Genomic DNA, 19,684 nt, shown 5'->3' with positions numbered 1-19,684 from the left:
CCTCTGCAAGAGTGCTTTTAAACACAGAGCCATCTATCCAGCCCTTTTAGGCAAAATTTAACTCTTTCAGTCTGTTCTGGAATTCCTGCTGTGATGTGTAATTTTAACTGCCTTTCCTCATTAGTCACATTGTAAGGTTTTAAGAACAAATGACTTCACACACTCATCTCTTCAGAAGACTGGTCTAGGACCTGCGATATGCTGGGCCTTGTGCTAGGACAGAGGATGACCCAGTGCCTGGCTTCTAGAAGCTAGTGAGGCAGGGGACCGCGAAAATGTTTCACAGGTGAAGAGTGCAGGTTGGGCATTATGTTAAGGTGTTGAAGCAGTGGCGTGAGCTGTGTGGGTTAGCAGTGGGTTATTCAGGGGAAATAACTAGTGGGTGCAGGCTATGTGGGCAGGGTGCATACCTAGAAGGCCACAGCCAGCTTCACACTGCCCTCCTCCTAGCATGCCCCCAGTTCTTCACCTACGTAGAAGTGTAGGCCTCATAAGTAGACTCTGTGATTGCTCTTTTGGCCTTGAACTCGCTATGTAGCCAAATGAGGATTTGGACTTCTGTTCTTCCTGCTTACAAACGTGCACCACTTGTTTATATGATGCTACAGACTGAACTCAGGGCATCGTCGAAGCTAGGCAAGCACTCCACCAACTGAATGACATTACTAGCCCAGTTCATATTTTTTAATACAAGGGAAACCATGGTGGCACAGATGTGTTACTGGCCTATCCAGGTCACCAGGTCGGACTATGGTTTCAGAACTCTGCTAAACTCATTGTCCATTTCTTATTCAATTAGGAATGAAAAAACCAAGTCAACAAAGGGAGCAAGGCAAGGGACACTGTGTTCCTTTGGAAATGACCCAAATGGTTAGGGAGCTCAGAAGAGGGCACTCCAAATCTGGATGTGGAAGCTGAGCCTGAGGAGGTTGGCTGTTCACACTTTGGCTGTTGATGAAACTGTTGAAGGAGCAGAAATGATAAGGTGGGGCAAATTCAAGAGGTTGTAGGGAAGGAGGGCCTGTGTGAGGGAGGAGGTCGGGAGGAAGGAGCCCCTACAGGATGAAGCAGGTGAGCAGTGTGGCCTGCTCTGAGTGGCCCTCTGTGTCTGTCTGTGGCTCTGCTCAGGGCCCCAAATTTTTTAATAGACTAGCACCCCTACCCCTAGCTACAACTTTATACTGTTGAGATTATGTTTTTGATATATGTTTAAATACAAATTATTAGCTTCACCTACTTATGGGTGCTTCTCTGGTGTAGTTAACAGACATCTAGTAGTATGTTGGCTAGGCTGGCTGCCCCTGTGGCAACATCTCTTTAAAGAGAATTTTAAGTTCAATTCCGACAACAGGACACACTCTGGGCATCTCAAACATGAAAGAATGTGCAGGAAATTCTTCTGAAAGGATTTTCCAGGAACTGATAGCAGTGACTTCCTTTGGAGAGCTGGAGTGAAAAGGGGGTTTGACTGAGGGAGCTGGTAGAATGCCAGAAGCGGGGGAGAATGGGGATTGAGGAGATGGCAGGCGGGGGCTGCAGGGCCGGCTTCGTACACTGGGTGGGGTTCAGGTACAGGAAACCACGAAGACGGAAGGCCATGAGATGGGCCTTCATTCCCACAGAACTCAGGCTAGTCCTCTTCCAGGAGGTGGTGGGCTGCAGAGCCCCACCCATGGGCCTGAGCACCAGCAGCTGTTGAATCCTGGGAATGGGCAGGCTGGGGCTGCACCTCCCTCTCAGCAGGCTCCTCCCTACAACTGAAAGATGCATGTCTTCGTAAGTCTTGAGCTATAACAAAAACTCTTGTGATTGGTGACTTAAACCCACACGCTTCTTTCTCCCGTTCCTGAAATTGGTAAATCCACGCGCAGGACCCCTTCAGGCCTCCAGTGGTGAGAGTCCGGCTCCCTCCGCCCCAACTGCCTCCTCTCTCCTCCTTCCCTCCCTTCCAACCCGAGTCTCTTCCTCCTCTCCCCTCCAACTCTCCCTTTCCCCCTCCAACCACCTGCCCTCAATGCCTCCTCCCTCCCTCCTATACCTCCTTCCGATCCTCTTCCCTACCCACTCCCCCATCCTCCCCGCGTCATTCCTCCAAGGAGTGGGCCGGACGCGCACTACTTAAGTCTGCGCTCCCCGGAGGTGGACAAGGCTCGCCAGCTCTGCGCGTGCGCACCCCGGAGGCTCCGAGCCACGCCTAGCAGGCGGAGCTTGGGCGGAGAAAGGCCGGGTGAGGCCCAGGCTTGGGGCATGACCGGGATCGCGTCAGCGCTCGCGAGAACCGCGACGGGTGACGTGCTGGAGGGCGGGCGCGTCTCGGGCGCGCGCGGTTGTGTTTGAATCTAGTTCGAGCGCGGGAAACGACGGGTCCCGGGTCCCGCTGAGGTGCGTGTTGCGCGGCGACGGGGTCGTAGCCTTGCGGGACGGGCGGGGCGACGAGGGCAAACGTAGGTCTCTCGTCCGTGGCCGCCGTCGGTCTCGGGTGCTTGGCGGGCCGCGCCGCCGAGTGGGAGAGGTGCAGCGGGGGTGGGGTCGGGGGTGAGCGGAACCCCAGACCAGGACCCGGGGCTGACCAGGGAGGACCCCGGACCGGGACCTCAGACCGGGACCCGGGGCTGACCAGGGAGGACCCCGGACCGGGACCTCAGACCGGGACCCGGGGCTGACCAGGAAGGACCCCGGACCGGGACCTCAGACTGGGACCCGGGGCTGACCAGGGAGGACCCCGAACCGGGACCCGGGGGAGAAGCCCAGACAAGGGTTTGGAACCGGCTAGGGAGAGCCCAGACCAGGACCCCAGGACAAGTTCAGACAAGGGCGGGGGACAGACTGTAGCGGACCCTAGACAAGGGCCCGGGGCTGATTAGGAAGGACTCCAGACAAGAGCCCTAGGCTGAGAGGACCACAAAGACCTAGGCTAGCTGGTTCCAGACATAAGGAAGAGCCTGTCTGTGACTTGCCAAAAATGTGCCCCTTGAGTAAACAAGAACAGTGACTGAATTAGAAATGTTGATGCTGCCTGCCTGTCCATCAAAAGTTAGGGATCTGTCATAGTTTAGCCATTTGAATTGAGAAAGTGGCTGTGTTTAAATAAGACTTACATGAGGAGTTGTCAAATTGAGATTATTTTCTATTTTTATTTTTTCATTTTACAATTGAGCCCCAGGACTGTGTATCTACAGTGATTCACTGTTCTCATAATTATTGCCAGTAATTACATATTCTATTTATAATGGTATAGGAGATCATTGTAAAACGAGGGATCCTATTACAAATAAGTGCTGTCTTTTGCTGTGACCGTGTCTTTAGATTTATGTGTTTGAGTAAGTCACCCTAGCACCAGGTGTGAGTGTAAAATAGGATTTCCTGGGAAACCATGCAGGAAGGAGAGTGAGCAAGATCCCATGAGCTCTCATTATCCTATAGGGGTGGAGGGGAGGTTGCTAAAGTGGGACACTTGTACCATCTAACAAGCTCCCAGGTGACCAGGCTGTTGTTGTGGTTTTCACTCTGAATAACAGTCTCTGGTTTGAAGAACAAGAGGATGGTCTGGTGGGATCTTGGAGGAATGACCCTTTAGGAAAGCAGTCTGCAGAATTGAGCTGTGGAGATCAGCCTGTCCTTGTTGGATTAACTCTTAAGACCAAAAGGAAGAGAAGGCGTTTCCTGAAGCAGCTTGTATTTCTTGTTCTTTAGCTGATAGCATCGTTCACAGTTGGTAAAAACAGATTTTTGAAAAAAATAACATCTTCAGTAAATGTTTTTTCAGATTATTATTATTCTGTCTGTGTGTTAAAAACTGTCTTCTGTAGTGCTATAAGATTTTTTTTACTGTTCATATGAAATTTAATCTTGTAAGAAAAGATATATCTGCAAATGTAAGTTGTGATATGCTTATATTTTACACCAGGGTTGTAAAAGAAGTGCCCTTAGAACAGTTTCGTCTGTCATGGAAAGACGTGAGACATTTGTCCAGGCAGTGTCAAGGGAGCTGGTTGAAGAATTTCTGCAATTTGTTCAACTTGATGTAAGTTTTATGTTTTAATTTTACTCTGATTTTGACTTTTGATGTAAACTAGTGTTTTCATTATGTCCACAAATAAAATACAGTTATTTTACTGAGTCCTTAGGGATGAATGTTTATTTTTAAAAAAGGCAAGAAAACTCTTTAGACTCAAATACACTTTTTTTTGGACCGAGTTAAGATGTGGAAGATAAACAGAAGTTAACCAGAGAGCTCATTTTAACTGAGGGGGGATCCTGAAGGCCTGGAGAAGGCAGGTTGTGTTTCAACCTGAAGAGGTTTGGCAGAGCCAGAGGGTGGAGATGCAAGGGGGAGAAGGAACAATTTACGGAGTTCAGAGCGTGTCCCGTGGGGAGTTAGAGGCCAGCATGTCGTGAGGAGAGGAACCAGCATGGAGAGCAAACAAGGGCAGAAGACTGAAGAGCGAAGAAAGATTAGTCCGTGGGAGCTCTCTGTCTGGCCGCATGTGACGAGCAGGTTGGGGACCAAGTCAGGTAGCTGGAGAATATAGGACTTAGCATGGGCCCTGGATGTGGGGCGGGCACGGGAAGTCCTCAATTTCAGGGGTAGCAGCACTATTTGGCTATTAAAATGATGAAGGAACATCCTAGGCTTGGAGAGATGTCAGTAGGGTGTGCCCAAGGTGATGGCCAGTGGACAGATGAACAGCATGTTTGAAGGTCAGAGAGGTCTGGGCTGGAGATGGAAGAAGTTATTAGCTACAAATCGGAGCAGTGGCCCTGTATGTTGGTGTCTGGTATAGGAACAGCAGAAAGGCTTAGAGTAGGCTGTGCACTAGTGCTACTAACACTTGGGACTTTATGCCAGAAGCCTTCAGCCCATCTGCCTCATCTATTTGGTCATGATTATACAATGAAAATCCAGTTAACAAGCATAGAATTAGAGAAGAGCGTAATAATGAATTAATTGCTGGAAACATTTATGAAATTATTTTTCATTTTTTATTTATTTTTTGGTCTTTTTGAGACAGGATCTTTCTGTAGCCCCAGCTGGCCTGGAACTCACTATGTAAACCAGGCTGGCCTTGAATTCAAAGAGATCCGCCTGCTTCTGCCTCCCAAGTGCTGGGATTAAAGGCGTTCACCACCATACTTGGCTTTCACATAAGTTTATTAACATGATCTTGTAGAGGATAGTAACCTATACATACTAAAAATAGCATAAACTCACAGACAATACGATAGTAATGTTTATAGGAACAAAATAATTTATAATTGTGTAAATGTCTGCTTTAGTGATCATGCGTGCAGTTTCTGTTAGAAGTGTAATCCATTAATTCATATATATTTAAAGCCTAAAAGACTGTTGCAAGTCATTGCCACAGTTTAAAATTAAATGATCTGAACTGATGATGAAGTAAGCAAATATTAATTTGCACACGCCTGTAGTCCCAGCAGTTGGGAGGCAGAGTCAGGTGGTTCTCTGTGAGTTCAAAGCCAGCCTTGTCTACATAGTTCCAGGCCAGATGGGGCTACAGGGAGACTCTGTTCCAAAAAGACAAAAAATTTAAAAAAAAATTAAAATGGGGATCTGGGGGACTGGCTAAGTTTATAAAGTGCTTCCTATACAAACAGGAGGACCTGAGTTTAGAGTTGCTAGCCACTATGGTAGGTATGGCTGGTATTCCCAGCCCTGGTAGGTGGAAACAGGAGGATCCCTGGGACTGAACCGACAGTCTACCCAATCAATGAGCTCCAGGTTTACAGAGAAATTCTGTCTCAAAAAAATAAGGTGGAGAAGAGATTGAGGAAGACACGTGATTGACCTCTGGCCTTCACACATGCACTGGCATAGGCACTCATGTAGCAATTCAAGCATACATCTGTGGTTTACTGAGGACGTATGTTCTCTGAAGTCCCTTTGTTCTAGCAGCCTCTTGCTGACGAACCTGTGTGGTATTGCTTGGCAGCTAGCAGACATCTTGGTGAAATACTGAGTTAGACTTCATACTAACAAAACATTGATTTAGCTTATCTTTAGTAAGCTTTGTTTACACTTAATAAGTGTACCCAGTCACCATGAAGCTTGTAATAGAAATTTAAAAAATGGGTGTATTAGGATTATGTATTGCTTGGTTTGATCAAGTTGAGTAGTATGAAATGCCATTCTGTGTAATAACAGCTTCACACAGTTTAACCTGATAGGAGTTAAAGAAAAGATAAGCATCAGTTTAAGGCCTTTTGGGTGAACCTTTCCAAGCAGAGTGAATCTGTGGTTATTCTGCATGTTTATTGCTAACAAGCACTGTACTGCAGAATTGGTGATAAAACCAGTGTAGGGTTTGCAGTGCATACCAGTATACTCTTAGCACTTGAAATGCTGAGGCAGAAGTATCGTGCATTTGAGGCTGATTGGATAACGTAGCCCAAGGACAGCCTGGGCCACAGAGCAAATAAACCCTGTCACAAATTAACAAAAAATTCAGAGATTTTTGGGGAAAATGGGGTTAGGAGCACTGTACTAAATATTTTGCAAGTGACACATTAAAGCTAGGAACCTAATAGAACACAATAGCACAGTTTATATGTGTTAAGTCACTAAGAAAAAAATGCTATATAGTAATATGGTGCTTTCCCTTGAGAAAGATTGGGAGTTCCATTGTAGATGGAAGTCATGCCAGCTTGTAGTCTCTTGCCATCCCTGTGTGGGAGGGGAAGAGGAGAGGAGAAGAAAAAGATAAACTAGGCTAAGAGAGATGAGCATTTGAGGGAACTCAGGGTACAAACTAGGGGGTATAAGGAGGTGGGGGAGCTATGGCCTATGGACTGAAGCTGTGTTTGTAGTGATTGGAGCACATGTATAGTGTAAGGTCCAGTTTGGACAGACTGAGGTACCAGAAGCCCAAGATGTATATGTTCTGTGACCTGGTGACTTGGGTCTGTGGGGTGCTGTTTTCTGTGGTTACCTGGTGTTTCTTGTCCGTGAAATCCTATATTGGCACACCAGAAGTTGGCCTTTTACTCAAATTGTTCCCTATTGTGTTGATAACATTTGAACAAATTGTGTTTTGAAGCAAGTGTTAATGAGCAGAACCTTTTGCCCCTTATGCCACATCCTCCTTGGAGCATCAGACTGGTAGGATGAGGTACTGTGGAGGGTCTAGCCTCTTAAAATGTTCAGATGCTTTTTGTGGCCAGTGTGCTGAGTGTTGGGGAAGCACTGCCCAAATGGAGTGGATGTTCAGTGGTGGGGGGAGAGTCAGCCAGGCATGTGGATAATGAAGCAGGGGAGAAGGACAATAGTGCTGGGGTGGTTTTTAAAAAGCCTGCTGGTATGATGTTTGGCCAAACAGTTCCAGGGATCCCTAGAGAGTTTAGGAAGGACTGGAGTGGTGAAGACACAGGACACTCATGGGATGGAGGAATGTGCAGGATGAGAATAGAGATGGATCAGCCAGGGCGGGTTGGGCCTTGCAGGCTGGCAATAGCTGCATTGTTTGGAGCACCAGAGTGGGGAGGTAAGCTAGGAGAAGGGGGTGTCCGTGGCAAGGATGAGTGGGTCCTGGGTATTGTGGACCTTAGCGAGAATAGTCAGCGGGGCTGTGGGGTGGGATGTAATTTCCAAGCTGTAGAGGCCATAGGTAAATGAGGTGATAAAGCTGACAGGGAGAAGCACTGCTGTGGGTAGGGCTTGGAACCAGCTGTTCCTGAGCAAGCAGGCCCTTCCTGGTGTAGTGGGAGGGAGCAAGAGTCCTTTGTTGTAGGGTGTTGAGGGACTCTTGTTCAGTGACTCCTGTTTCCTCCCTCCCTATTGGAATAATTGCAGAATTAAAGTTTCAAGATGAGTACAGGGCTGGGGAGGTGGCTCACTTGGTAAAGCACTTGTGAGGACCTGTGTTCAAATCCTAAGAAGTCATTTAAAAGGCCAAGCCTGGCATCTTGAGTCTGCTTTGCTTTTTGAGCTGGGAGGTAGAGACAGGAAGGTGCCCGGAAGCTCTTGGGCCAGCTCCTTGGCCTCCATGGCAAAGTTCTAGGCTGTGAGGAGACCCTGTCTCAGACAAAAGGTGGAAGGTAACTGATACTGCCATCTGACAAGTGTGCGGCATGGGCACCCCCCAACACAGAGCACACTTTGATCTTCCAGTGGTTACTGAATGCTGCATTCTTTGTCTTTTGTATTTACATATCGTTTTGGAATCATTAAAATAAGCTATAGGCATGTGATTCTGTCCCCCAAATATTTCAGGGTGCATTTTTTTAAAGCTGCTCTGTTTATGGTGGCTGTATACCATCATTTACTCCAGTTCCAGGGGATCCTGAAGCCATATTCTGACCTCTGCAGCATTGCACGATACGGGTGCACTCACATACTTGCAGTCAATAAATACACTACAAAAAAACAAAAAAAAAAACCACGCTTTAGGTTTCATTATGGCATTTTTTTCTAACAACAGTTTTTATTTTCCTCTGCATGCCCCCATGAGTACTTCTACCCTAGTAGCCTCTTTTCTGCTTGCATGTCACATGTGTTTTTTTGTGGCACACCTACCTCCTGTCCTACCATGGTCTCCATGTAGTTTAACAGTCTGTACTCACTTTCATATCCACTTACATAGATATAGAACATTAAAAGTTAGGATCTGCATATGAGAAAGAGCAAGAGGTTTTTGTCTTTGTGTCTAGCTCACCTTGGTTAATAAAATACTATTGCAGAGCTGTCCGTTTTCCTTTAATTTTCATAATTTCAGTTTTCTTTACAGCTGAATAAAATTCCATTGTTTATAGACACATTAAGATCGTCAAGACATGGACATTTAACTGTTACCTGCAGTAGATGTTTTTGTTTCCAGTTGCTCCAATAGTGTCCTTTCCAGTCTGCTTTTCCTAACCCAGGATCCAGCCCAGTGTTACACTCTGCCTTCAGTCATCGTCCTAGGTCTGCCTTCCTGGGCTTGTCACAACCCTGAAGCCTTGAGAGTACTCTTGTCTGTTAGCTGATCCAGTCAGATCCAGTGTGTCCTTTTGACAGGAACTACTTGGCAGAGTCAAGACCTCCTCAGTTCAATAGTGGTAACTGGGTAGGTGCATGCCCATAGTCTCCCCTGGAAGCTTGCTGCTTCTCTTTTGTAACCACAGACAATCTGGGGAAGCCCATGGGCACTGTCGCATACTTCTGTCTGCTTGTTTCAGCATCAGTGGGCAGTTCTCACCAGAGTCTGTTAATGATAGCAAATAAAATTGCTTTTGTTAGGCTGGGAGTGGTGGCGCACGCCTTTAATCCCAGCACTCGGGACGCAGAGGCACGCGGATCTCTGTGAGTTCAAGGCCAGCCTGGTCTACATAGTGAGTTCCAGGACAGTTGGAGCTACAGGGAGACTCTGTCTCAAAAAGACCCCCCCCCCCCAAATGCTTTGGTTTTGTTGTTGTTTTGTTTTTTGAGACAGGATCTCCCTGTAGCGCCAGCTGGCCTGGAACTCATGTAGACCAGGCTTGCCTTGATCTCAGAGATCTGTCTGCTTCTGCCTCCTGGTTGCTGGGATTAAAGGCATATGCCAGTACACCTGGCTCAAATGGTTGTTTTCTGAATTTCACATTTCTTTAGTATTTATTCATTGGTGCTTTACAACATGTCAGTGCTGTTAATAAATGGTTTGTAACTAACTTAGTGTATAGCCTCATTGCCACTCATTTTATTCTGTAGGCTATAATTTATTATGGTTACTTACTTGTGCTTAGATTGTCCTAGAGTGGCTGCAAGAAAGTCTCCTTTTTTTGGATTCCATAGCTCTGTGACAATCAGTAGGCTGTTATTATTAGTCTGTCAGAGTGATGGGGGCTCATCTGCCTGGAGTGAGAGGACTGGGTCCAGAAAGCTGGGAGTGAATGAGAAGGACCCACTGCTGCAGGGAGAAAACTGCTGTCCAGAGATGAGGAGCAGGTGATTCGAAGGGTCCTTTCTGGGAAGCTGGAAGGGGAATCGGGCCCCTTGGCTTTTGCTCTTCTTACTGCTATTATTTAACTCCAGCATACTTTTAAACCTGATGAACAGGCCCAGGTGGACATTTGAATTGATTTTGGTGATTTAAGTGGGTGGAATTTTTAAAGATCAAGATCCTAAGGAAGAAGAGGTGGAGGAGGGATTTGCTGCTTTCTGTTTGGTAATTCTGTACTTTTTCTAGTTGGGAAACGATTTTGAAAACTAACCAAATGCTTGAACATGTGACTAATTTAGCACTAAATTTTTTTCTTTTGATCTTTGTCTTAGCTTTCTATTGCTGTTAGGAAAACACTGACCAAAACCAAGTTGGGGAGGAAAGAGTTTATTTGGCTTACAGCATAGTTCATCATCAACGGAAGCCAGGGCAGGAACCTGGTGCACAGACCAGGGAGGAGCCCTGCTTACTGGCTTGCTCCCCTGGGCCATGCTTAGCGTGCTTTACTGTACAGTACAGGACCACCTGCCCAGGGGTGGCACTACCTCGCTCAATAATCAAGATAATGCCTCACAGACATGTCGGCAGGCCAATCCAGTGGAGACAGTTCCTCAGTTGAGGTTCCCTTTAACCAGTTATGTTACGTTAACACTAAAGCTGTCTAGCACAATACCATTATGAAAAGCATTCAACTAATTTTCTGAAATTTTTATTTTGCAGAAAGATGCTTCTGACCCTTTTAGCTTAAATGAGCTACTAGACGAATTATCAAGGAAACAGAAAGAAGAACTATGGCAAAGGCTGAAGGACTTACTGACAGAAACTTTGTTGGAAAGCCCTGTGGATGGGTGGCAGACAGTGGAGGTCCAGAGTGAAGATGCTATGGAGTCAGAGCATGGTCCAAAGATGGTATTTGTCCTCAGAAATAAATGTTCCCTTTACTGTGTTAAAAAATTGTTTACTTGAATAATTGAACTTCAAGAAAAAGTTGGAAGTCAGAAGTTTTACATGTCAGTTATGTTTACTGAAGCTTTACCTACTTCCCAACCCTACCATTATTAATCTAGCACTTAGTATACTATTTAAAATTTTTTATTGAATTTTTGTGTTTTTCGTATAGAAAATCATCTTTATACTCCCTTCCCCTTTGGCACCCCCCCTCCCATAGCACCCCCACGGGAGTTCATATATTCTGTCGTTTCTGTTAAGGCCTATCATGTAAAGTTAGTCCCCAGATGTCCCTCAGTGCAAATTCATCCACTGGGATCTAGTCAGCCTATCTAGAATCCCTCCCTTTAAGAACATCAGCTCTTCCTTACCCAGCAGTAATCAGCTGTAGTATTACTATTATTTTAGGACATTTGACTTGTATTCAATTTTCATCCATTTTTTAAGAATAAGGTAGAGGTGGCTTTATTTTGGCTTTAGAGATTTAGTAACTATTTTATTTTTAAAATTGAGTGTTAAGTTCCTGATTTTAATTCACTTATGCTTTAACTTTTTGTCTCTAGAAACGGAGTATAGAAATAATACATGCAATTACCTCTGTAATTCTTGCTTCTGTATCCGTGATAAATGAACGTGAGAATTATGGGGCGCTCTTGGAGTGTGCTGTTATATTAAATGGTAAGTGGCATCTTCAGTAGTGGGGCTATCCTAGTTTGCCTTTTGTTGCTGTGATAAAACACTGACCAAAACCAACTTGGGGAGGAAAGGCTTTATTTTACTTTCGGTTTGTGGTATGTCGTGGAGGGAAGCCAAGGCAGGAGCTCAGGGTAGGACTCGAAGTACAGACCATGGAGGAGTGCTGCTAAATGACTAACTCCTCTGGCCTGTGCTCAACCTGCTGTCATAAACAACCCAACACCACCTGCCCAAGGGTAACACCAGTTAAGTGGGCTGGGCACTCCTACAATAATTTCAAGAAAGTGCCTCACAGACATGCCCACAGGCCAGTCTGATAGAGAAATTCCCTAATTGAGGGTCCCTCTTCCCAGGTGTATCAAGTTGACAGCACAGTTAACTCCTTGTCATCCTGACACATATACACATCACTATTAAACCATAACCTTTCTATTTCTTGCCACCAAGAACTCGGTAATATCACACTGTAAACCATAGTTCAAGTTTAAAAGTTCCACAGTCCTTGAAAATTCCAGTACAGAGCTCATTGTCTCTTTAAAATAATCCAAAAATCTTAACTGTGGGCTCCTGTAACATTCAAAAGTTAAATGCTTTCTTATTTCAAAAAGGAAGAACTCTGCACACTTAAGCAAAACTAAGTACAGCAGTGTAGCTCAGTATCAGACATTTGGGGTTCACTCACAATCTTCTGGGCTCCAAAGGGCTTGGGCAGTTCTGTTTCTCCGGCTGTGCCATCCACAGCACACACAGCTTGTTTTGTAGGCTCAGGCTGGCTCCACTCCTCACCTGCCACTACCCTTGGTGAAGTCATCCCATGGTTGTGGCATCTCCAATATACTGGGGTCTCCTCTGCACCTGAGGCTATACTTAACCAATGATCTCTTTAAAACCTCAGATTCTCCCCATGACTCCTGCAGTTCTGCAACTTTCATGCCACCAAAACCAATACCAAATGGCACATTTGTACACATTACCAAGTCCAGGTTCTAACTTGGAATGTAGGTCCCCCACCCCCAGCTCCTGTGTGCTGACCCTGAGGAAATTCTTCCCAGAAGACAGCGTTTTAATGATGCTGGTCTCTTATCACAGCTGGTTTTTTCAGCTCCAGCTAACCAGCATTGCTTTTCCAGTAAAGCACAAAATATATCATAAATATATATTTCCACAAATATATCACATGAACAACCGAGTAGATCTTTGCTTCCCTATGAAATGTTACAAGCTAGGTCTCCATCTTCCACATTTCTCTTAGCATAACTGCCCCATGCTCCACAGCAACAGCTTATAAAGTGTTACACACTTCTCTCCAGCCATAGGTTCCAAATGCTTCCACAATCCTGCCAAAAAAAATAATAGGCAGGTACTTCACAGTCATACCCCGTGATCATGGTACCAGTTTCTGTCCTAATTTTCTTTCTGTTGCTGTGATAAAATACTAACCAAAACTAGCTTGGAGAGGAAAGGGTTTATTTGGCTTACATGTCCCAATCACAGTCCATCAGTGAGGGAAGCCAGGGCAGGCAGGAGCTGGAGGTGGGAGCAGAAGTAGAAGCAGAGACCACAAAGGAACGCTACTTACTGCCTTGCTTCTCTGCCTGCCTCTGCCTCCTGAGTGCTGAGATTAAAGGTGTGTGCCACCACCCCCAGCCCTGTTTATTAAAACAAGATGGTTTTTATATTGCTAATCTCTTTGTTGTCCACCTTTCAACCTATATTGAGGCCAGCACTTTGAGGGATGATTGTGGTAGAGTGGTGCTCAGCCTTCTTATACAACCCAAGACCACCACGCACAGTGCACTGGTCCCTCCCACCTCAGCAATCAAGAAAATGCCTCACAGACTTGTCCACAGGTCAGTCCCATAGAGACAGTTACCTCTTCCCAGGTGTGTGAACACCTGGGAACATAATATTCAACACGGGTACTAATATGACACCTTGTAAAAGGAAGCCACGTGTTTTCATGAGCATGTGGCATGCAGAAGCAGAAGTTTAAAGTTCTGTCTTTGCATTCAAGCTCTCAGGGCATCCTGAGCAATCATTTAATTAGGCTCTGTTTCAGTGTTGTAGGAGGCGAAGCTGTGGAGTTCTGAGCAGCTCACTGTTACAGTTCTTCAGGATCATGTGACTTGATTTGCAGAACCAGTGATAACGGGCTTATTTGAGGAACATACCTGACTGTAGACTTCTCAGTTCATGCAGTTGCCACACAACATCAATAGAACCAAGAATTTGTGACACTGAATTTTTTCTTAGAGTATGAATGTGATCTGTGAAGTTATTATTGACTCCTATAGTTCTTTTAAGTGAGCTTAGAAAAGTAGTGGTTATGGGCCGGGTATGCTGGTGCATGCCTTTAGTCCCAGCACTTGGGAGGCAGATTCAGGCGGATCTCTGAGAGTTAAAGGCCAGCTGGGTAGGGAGACCCTGTCTCAAAAACAACAACCAAAAAACCCCACAACATTTTTAAGTTTCTTATTCCTCAGTGTGGTAACTTTTCTGGCACAAGTTTTCTCATCAAGTTCTGTCTTAGCATCACTTGGCTATCTGTATGTCTTTTTAGGTTGCTGCTTTAGTCTGGAGTTCTTGAGATCAGCATCTTGTTACCCTAATCAGTATAAAAATAGTTCCTAGGTACTTTGTGAATTTTACTACTGGTTTATTTGTAGTCTCCAAATAACTGGTAAAATGAGTGATAGCATTGTGGTTATTTCCAGACTCCCAATTAATTGAGGAGTTTTACATTTATATAATGGCATTCAGGCATCTGCAAATAATTATGAACATGTTATTATCATGTTAATTATTGAGCTTTACTCTTTATAAAATCACTATCCTGTTTTGTGTTTTTTTAAGACAGAGTCTCCTGGTAGACCCCAAGCTGGCCTGAAACTCAATATGTAGATCATGCTGGCCTAGGTCTCACAGAATCTGCCTGCCTCTGCCTCCTGAGTGCTGAGATTAAAGGTGTGTGCCACCACCCCCAGCCCTGTTTATTAAAACAAGATGGTTTTTATATCGTTAATCTCTTTGTTGTCCACCTTTCAACCTATATTTGAGGCCAGCAGTTTGAGGGACGATTGTGGTAGATTGGTGATCAGGACCTGGTAGAAGCAGAATTGTGCTGACATGAAGATGTATCAGTGTGAGACTTTGGGGTCTAAAGTTCTTTGTTTTGTTGGGTCTGTTTTTGTAATACTCGTAAATCAGTTTTTTTCCTAAACGTTGACATTCTGTAAATGATGTATATAAATCTTTGACAGATTAAACATTAATATTTGCTTAATAAAACTTTATACCAGGTCATAATACTCTATACTGATAAGAATTTGCTTAATAACAGAAAGTCTTTGTGCTCTCTTTTAGGTATTTTATATGCATTACCTGAATCTGAGCGAGAACTCCAGAGCTCCGTTCAGGATCTGTGTGTGAGGTGGTGGGAGAAGGGCCTGCCTGCCAAGGAGGACATGGGCAAGACTGCATTTCTCATGCTGCTGAGGAGGAGTCTAGAGACCAAAACAGTATGTTTTCTTTGTTTAGGAAATATTTAGTGAGGGTTCAATTAGCCAGAAAGGGTCCTGATTCCATCTCGCCCCAGCTTAGGGGAGTTTCTTACAAAGATACAAAGTGTTCAGGGTGGCTGCTTACTCTTCAGTGTTCCTGCCCCAGGATGTGGCTGCTGTCTTCTGGTCATTTCATGGTGAGAAGGCAGTTTCTCCACCTCTACCATCTGATACCATTTTAGAAATGAAGAGAAAGTGGGGGTTCAGGAAGGCCAGACTTCCTCAGAATATAAGGTTTGCCCATGGACTCCTCTGCCGTAGAAGCAAGGCACAGTTGAGCTATTGGCTGGGCAGTGGGAGGGGTACCTGTTTCCCTGTGGTCCTCTGAGAAGTAGACATACTCCAGGGCAGGACTGCCATGTCTTGGACAAAACATAGGCATGATTCAGGATTGTAATGGGAACTATCTCATATCACAGTGCAGTACTAGGGAAGTTGGGGCTGAGCCATGGGAAAATGTGAAAAGTTGCCTGTAACTTATGCTAGTTCTCAAACCTCAGTCTTTGGTATACAGTCCAGAAATCTAGGAAAGGAATTGCTTCCCTGTTCAAGGCAGTAATCTCTGCTTAGCTTAGTTGGGCAGATGAAAATAAAAATCACCCAAATTCTACCACCCAAGGTGACTATAACTTTAGGACACTGGGCTATTTTGACCCTCTCCCACAGTGTCTAGTTCTACAGGACAGATCCCAATGGATGTGAACTTGAGGGCTTTTGATGTACATTGCCAATTGCTTCTTAGAGGGCTTCTGTCTTACATTTCCACAGATGACTGAGGGCCTCAGGAAACCCTCTACAAAGAGCAGTCAGGGTTAGGACAGAGAAGCCCTTTTGGTCTGTACTAAATGATCAGTTTGATTTTTCCCTGCTGGTGAAGGGGATGACTGAGAAATTGCCAATTTATTTTAGTTCAGAACTATATTTTCATGCCATTATTGATTTCTCTCTCTCTTGGTTTTTTTTTTGGAAAGAATCTCTCTGTTGCCCCAGGTGGTCTAGAGCTCACTGTGTAGAACAGGCTGGCCTCGATCTCCCAGAGAGCCACCTGCCTCTGCCTCCTGAATACTGGGACTAAAGGTATGTGCCACCACACCCAGCTAATTTGTCTTTTTAACATCTATTTTTCTGGGGCTGGAGAGATGTCTCAGTGGTTAAGAGCACTGACTACTTTTGCAGAGCACCCCGGTTCAGTTCCTAGCACTCACATGGTGGTTAACAACCATCCTTCATTCCAGTTCTGAGGGTCTCATGCCTTCTTCTGATGTCCACGGGCATTGCATGACACGGGTATAATTACGTACGTGTAGGCAATACATTCATACACATAAAATAAAAATAAAATCTATTTAAAAAATCCATTTTCCCTGTCAGTATTGTTCGGCTTTTAAATCAAGACTATTTAAAAAATATTTTATTTATTATTATTTTATGGATATGAGTGTATTGCCTGCGTGTAAGTGCAGTTGTATTGTGCAGTGCCCGAGAGAGAAGGTCAGAAGAGAATGTTGGATTCCCCTGGAACTGAAGTTATGGATGGTTGTTAGCCACCATGTGGGTGCTAGGAATCAAACCCAGGTCCTCTGTAAGAGCAGCCAGTGCTTTTAACTGCTGAGCCATCTTTCTAGCCCTCAAGACTTCTTTTTAACGATTTATTCTTTTTAACGATTTAACTTTTTAACGATTTATTCTTATGTGTATGTGTGTTTTGTCTGCTTGAATGTGTGCATACCACACGTGTGCCTGGTGCCCTTGGAATTCAGAAGAGGGTGTCAATCTCACCTTGGAACTGGAGTTAACAGAAAGTTGTAAGCCACCATGTACTGGGATCTAAACTCTGGTTCTCTGCAAGAGCAGCAAGTGCTCTTACCTGCTGAGCCATCTCTTGAGCTCTCAAGATTCTGTTTTTAATGTTTTTGTGATAATTCTAAATCTGCATTGTTCATTACACTACCCTCTGACAAGGTAAGATATTTTTCAAATTTAATGAAAAATTTGGTCTTTAGTTGCATTGGGAGCATGTTAGTTTAGAAAAAAAACAAAACAGTAACTATTGAACATCCTTCTTGATATTGTGTTGAACAGTGTGAATTTCTGATTGCTTTTGTTTGTGTTTAAAAAGTGTTCTCTAAGCCAGGTGTGGTAGCATGCACTTATAATCTCAGCACTTAGAAGGTGGAGACAGCAGGATCAGGAGTTTGAAGTCAGCCTTGGTAACATAGTGAGTTCAAGGCCAACCTTGGCTACCTGAGACCTATTTAAAAAAAAACAAACAACATCCCAGCACTCGGGAGGCAGAGGCAGGTGGATCTCTGTGAGTTCAAGGCCAGCCTGGTCTCCCCCATTTGAGTATGCTTCTGGAGGGCAGCAGAATGCCAGTCTCCCTTTTTTATGTAAATGAGAAAATACAACCATCCTCATTCACCAATGGTTGACATTTACATAGATTTTGTAGGTCTTAATGCATTGGTCAGGTCCACAGCAAACTGAGGCTTTTCTGGGGTTGTTTAGCTTGGCAGGTGAAACAGGAGCATGACTCCTGGAAAGGACTACAAAACTTGGTTTTAGCCAGGCATGGTGGTGCATGTCTTTAATCCCAAAACTTCAGTACTTCAGAGGCAGAGGCAGGTGGATCTCTGTAAGTTTGAGGCCAGCCTGGTCTACATAGCAAGTTCTAGGACAGCTGGGGCTACAGGGAGACCCTGTCTCAAAAAGACGAAAACAAAACAACAACAGCAAAGAAAAACAACTCAAAATCAAAATTAGAGTGCTTTCTGGAACTGTAAGAGGTGTTTGCAAATTTTAAAATGTTTTTACTTACCATATTTCCTACATTTTGGTGATTCTACAATCTTCATTATTTAATATATAGAATATACTTAACTTGAAATACAACCTTATTATTCATAAAAGATAGGAACTAAGCAGAATACGACATTGTCCTGTGCATCTCCTAGGGTGCAAATGTGTGTCGGATCTGGCGCATTCATCAGGCTCTATACTGCTTTGATTATAATTTGGAGGAAAATAGAGAAATTAAAGACATGCTACTCGAGTGCTTCATAAATGTTAATTACATCAAAAAAGAAGAAGTAAGTACTTTTTTTGTTTTGGTCTGTTGGTGGGCTATTAATGAATGCTTTTCTCAAGTTCATGTGGCTACTGTTTGTACTGTGCTTTTTCATGGAAAAGCAGCATAGCCATTGACAGCTGTGCACTCTACTACACATCAGCTTATTTGGATGGCCATGATGGAGCAGATGCTTCCCAATCCTGGCATATTTTACCATTAAATTGGTTGGTAACAGGTGAGTTGTAGAGGGGACCATAATTACATTTTAAATTAAGAGTGATTAAAAGTATGTCTGAGAAGACATATCCCTATGTGAGATGTGCCCCCTGCCCTGATTCAGTGTTTCTGTTGTTGTTTGCTTGGGGGTTGCCAGCGATTGAAGCCAGGGCTTCATGCATACTAGGTAAGTGTTCTACCATTGTTGACTCCTTGGCCCCGTGTCCTGCTTTAATTGGCATATGTACACAAATTGTTATCACAGTATTCTCCATTCCTTTTTCCACCATTCAGGAAATTGAACCAGGGGCTTCTGGCCTATTGTTACACTGCCCATCTTGGGCCACTCCCATGAGTGGTTACCAAGCTGGTACAACATAGCCAGTTCATGGTTGAGATGTGCCTCAAGTATAAAGTGTACATGGAGGACTAAGAATGAAGAAAATTAGTGTAAAATATTAACAGTTTCTTTATTATATACTTAATATAAATGATATTTTGGAAATGTGCTTATTTTTTTAAGCCTTTAAAAACCTCTCCAGCTCTGATTTTGGGGAAAAAAGTATTTTTTAGGCGTAGCTCAGTGGTAGAGTTCTTTGTCTAAAATGCATGAGACTCTAGGCTTAGTTCCCAGCCCTACTGACTTAAGAAATTTTTTTTTAGTGAGTATAATCTCTTATTAACATGGTTTCTAGAGTGTAGTTATGTGTGGCCACCCTGTAGTGGTTATGGAGTGTGGACTGGACTGTGTTCTTCCTGGGGGGGCAAGGCAACCATAATGCAGTGCATCTGGGTTATGTGTGTGTCCTAGTGGACATGTCTCTGCAATCATTTCTTCTGAAGCAGTGCGGAAAGCTTCCCAGGAACACTCCTGAAGGGTCTCAGCCCTTACTAGTAAAAAACAGTCTGGCTCCATGTGCAGTCTCCAGCCCTCAGCCTACAGGGCAAGTGTGATTAGCACGAAGTCCATCAGCTCCACCAGAAAGGTCTGTCCCTAACCTTGACTGCTTGGTAGATGGCACTTTGAAACCTCAGTGTTTCCTCCATAGCCAGTAGGTGTCTCTTTCAGACTCTTAGGAGAGAAGCACATGAGGTGGCATGGGTGAAGAAGCACAGTCACTGATGTGACATGTGTGTCAGGAAGCCTGCTCTCCTCAGATTGTTGCTGTCACCATCTGGAAAAACAACAGACACCAGGCCTATGCCTCTTAACATCTCCAGAATGGGGGTTATAAAAGTTCCTCCTCATTTAAAGAAAATAGTTCATGTGCTCCTTTGAA

At 44.4% G+C, this 19,684-nt stretch overlaps 1 protein-coding gene across 2 annotated transcripts in view; it reads left to right on the top strand.

The window, feature by feature from the left end:
* The first annotated feature begins 2,225 nt into the window (after positions 1-2,225).
* The window catches only part of Ncapg2 (non-SMC condensin II complex subunit G2), a 76,434-nt gene continuing 58,975 nt past the window's right edge, over positions 2,226-19,684 (top strand). The window contains exons 1-6 of one of the 2 annotated variants that reach the window (XM_008833059.3): positions 2,226-2,382; positions 3,908-4,024; positions 10,635-10,823; positions 11,426-11,540; positions 14,922-15,076; positions 18,073-18,207. In XM_008833059.3, coding sequence (XP_008831281.1) covers positions 3,947-4,024; positions 10,635-10,823; positions 11,426-11,540; positions 14,922-15,076; positions 18,073-18,207 — 672 coding nt within the window. In that variant the 5' untranslated portion in view covers positions 2,226-2,382; positions 3,908-3,946. Of the gene's footprint in view, positions 2,383-2,423; positions 2,445-3,907; positions 4,025-10,634; positions 10,824-11,425; positions 11,541-14,921; positions 15,077-18,072; positions 18,208-19,684 lie in introns of those variants that run through there. The other variant, XM_029563490.1, reaches the window with a different exon arrangement.

The sequence above is a fragment of the Nannospalax galili genome, unplaced genomic scaffold, assembly GCF_000622305.1.
Source record: "Nannospalax galili isolate Female #2095 unplaced genomic scaffold, S.galili_v1.0 scaffold516, whole genome shotgun sequence".
Lineage (NCBI taxonomy): Eukaryota > Metazoa > Chordata > Mammalia > Rodentia > Spalacidae > Nannospalax > Nannospalax galili.
Note: the sequence above shows the minus strand (reverse complement) of the source record. Positions and strands in the feature narration are given on the sequence as shown.